The sequence below is a fragment of the Ctenocephalides felis genome, unplaced genomic scaffold (assembly GCF_003426905.1).
Source record: "Ctenocephalides felis isolate EL2017-DRISC unplaced genomic scaffold, ASM342690v1 CF-g0.4_SCAFFOLD_03265, whole genome shotgun sequence".
Taxonomy (NCBI): domain Eukaryota; kingdom Metazoa; phylum Arthropoda; class Insecta; order Siphonaptera; family Pulicidae; genus Ctenocephalides; species Ctenocephalides felis.
This window is the reverse complement of record NW_020539419.1, coordinates 1,024,891-1,025,909: the sequence shown is the minus strand read 5'-3', so window position 1 is coordinate 1,025,909 and position 1,019 is coordinate 1,024,891. Positions and strand designations below refer to the sequence as shown.

Genomic DNA, 1,019 nt, shown 5'->3' with positions numbered 1-1,019 from the left:
GTTGCACAATTTTGGTTGGTTTATGTTTCGAAGCATGATTACTATTGAGCCAACCTTTAGGCGTAAATTGTGCGGTGTTAAGCCAGGCACGTCCAAAGAGTTTAAAAATTCAATTGGATAGCTGGTGGCTTTAACTTCATTTGTGACGCAGTAGATTTGAATGTATGCATTGTTCCAATGATCTGATTTTGAATTATGTAGTTTAGGGGTTATCTACATTTTTATTCTTAGCTGCTAAAATTGCTCGCTCACTCAACCATACATTATTTTTGTAGTTAGAAATAATTTCTGGAAATACATTGTTGATAAGTTCGACTTTTGATGAGACAAAGTTACAGAAATTGTTTGGAAATGATATTAATACGCTCGATTCATTGACAGGTACTTGACCATTGCCGATAGTCAGCAATTGATCCGAAAAATCTACAGCAGATGTATTATTAAGATATGTAACTTTCATGTTTGTTGTCAGCTGCAATTTCTTCACATAGCGCCATAGATTTGACGATTTGAGGCAAGCGTTTATTTCGTCGGTAGCTGTAGATCTTGGGATTACTGGCAGTATTTGGCGGAAATCGCCAGGCAGTAAAATCATTGCTTCTCCAAAAGATCGCGAGTCACTGCGTAAATCTTTTAATGTTCGGTTAAGTGCTTCTAATGCACGTTTATGCGCCATTATGCATTCGTCCCAAATGATGATTTTAGATACCGATAAAACTTTGGCCAATGCTGAGTGCATTGCAATATTACACGTGGTTTCTCCAATAGTTTGAATATTTAACGGTAAAATAAATTCTGAATGAACCGTACGGCATCCTTCTAACAATGTGGCTGCTATTCCAGAAGAAGCAACTACAATGTTGTGCCAGTTCCGCCAGGCGCATCTAGGACATATAAACCACAACTTTCATTATCGATTGCCTTTATTAAGTATCACAAACTTCCTTTTGTTGGCAATTCAACAGGGGTACATTCGTTTGAACTACTAAATCTAAATCCTGGTGATCATATTCACGTTT

The 1,019-nt window shown here is 37.2% G+C and overlaps 1 protein-coding gene across 1 annotated transcript; it reads right to left on the bottom strand.

The window, feature by feature from the left end:
• Positions 1-202: 202 nt before the first annotated feature.
• LOC113382083 lies at positions 203-676 on the bottom strand. Its single transcript, XM_026620640.1, has one exon. The coding sequence runs from the start codon at positions 674-676 to the stop codon at positions 203-205; it is 474 nt and encodes a 157-aa protein (XP_026476425.1).
• Between the last annotated feature and the right edge of the window lie 343 nt (positions 677-1,019).

Bases quoted from the DNA above. Each gene is read 5' to 3' on its own strand.
- LOC113382083 (XM_026620640.1), bottom strand. From the start codon at position 676: ATGGCGCATAAACGTGCATTAGAAGCACTTAACCGAACATTAAAAGAT.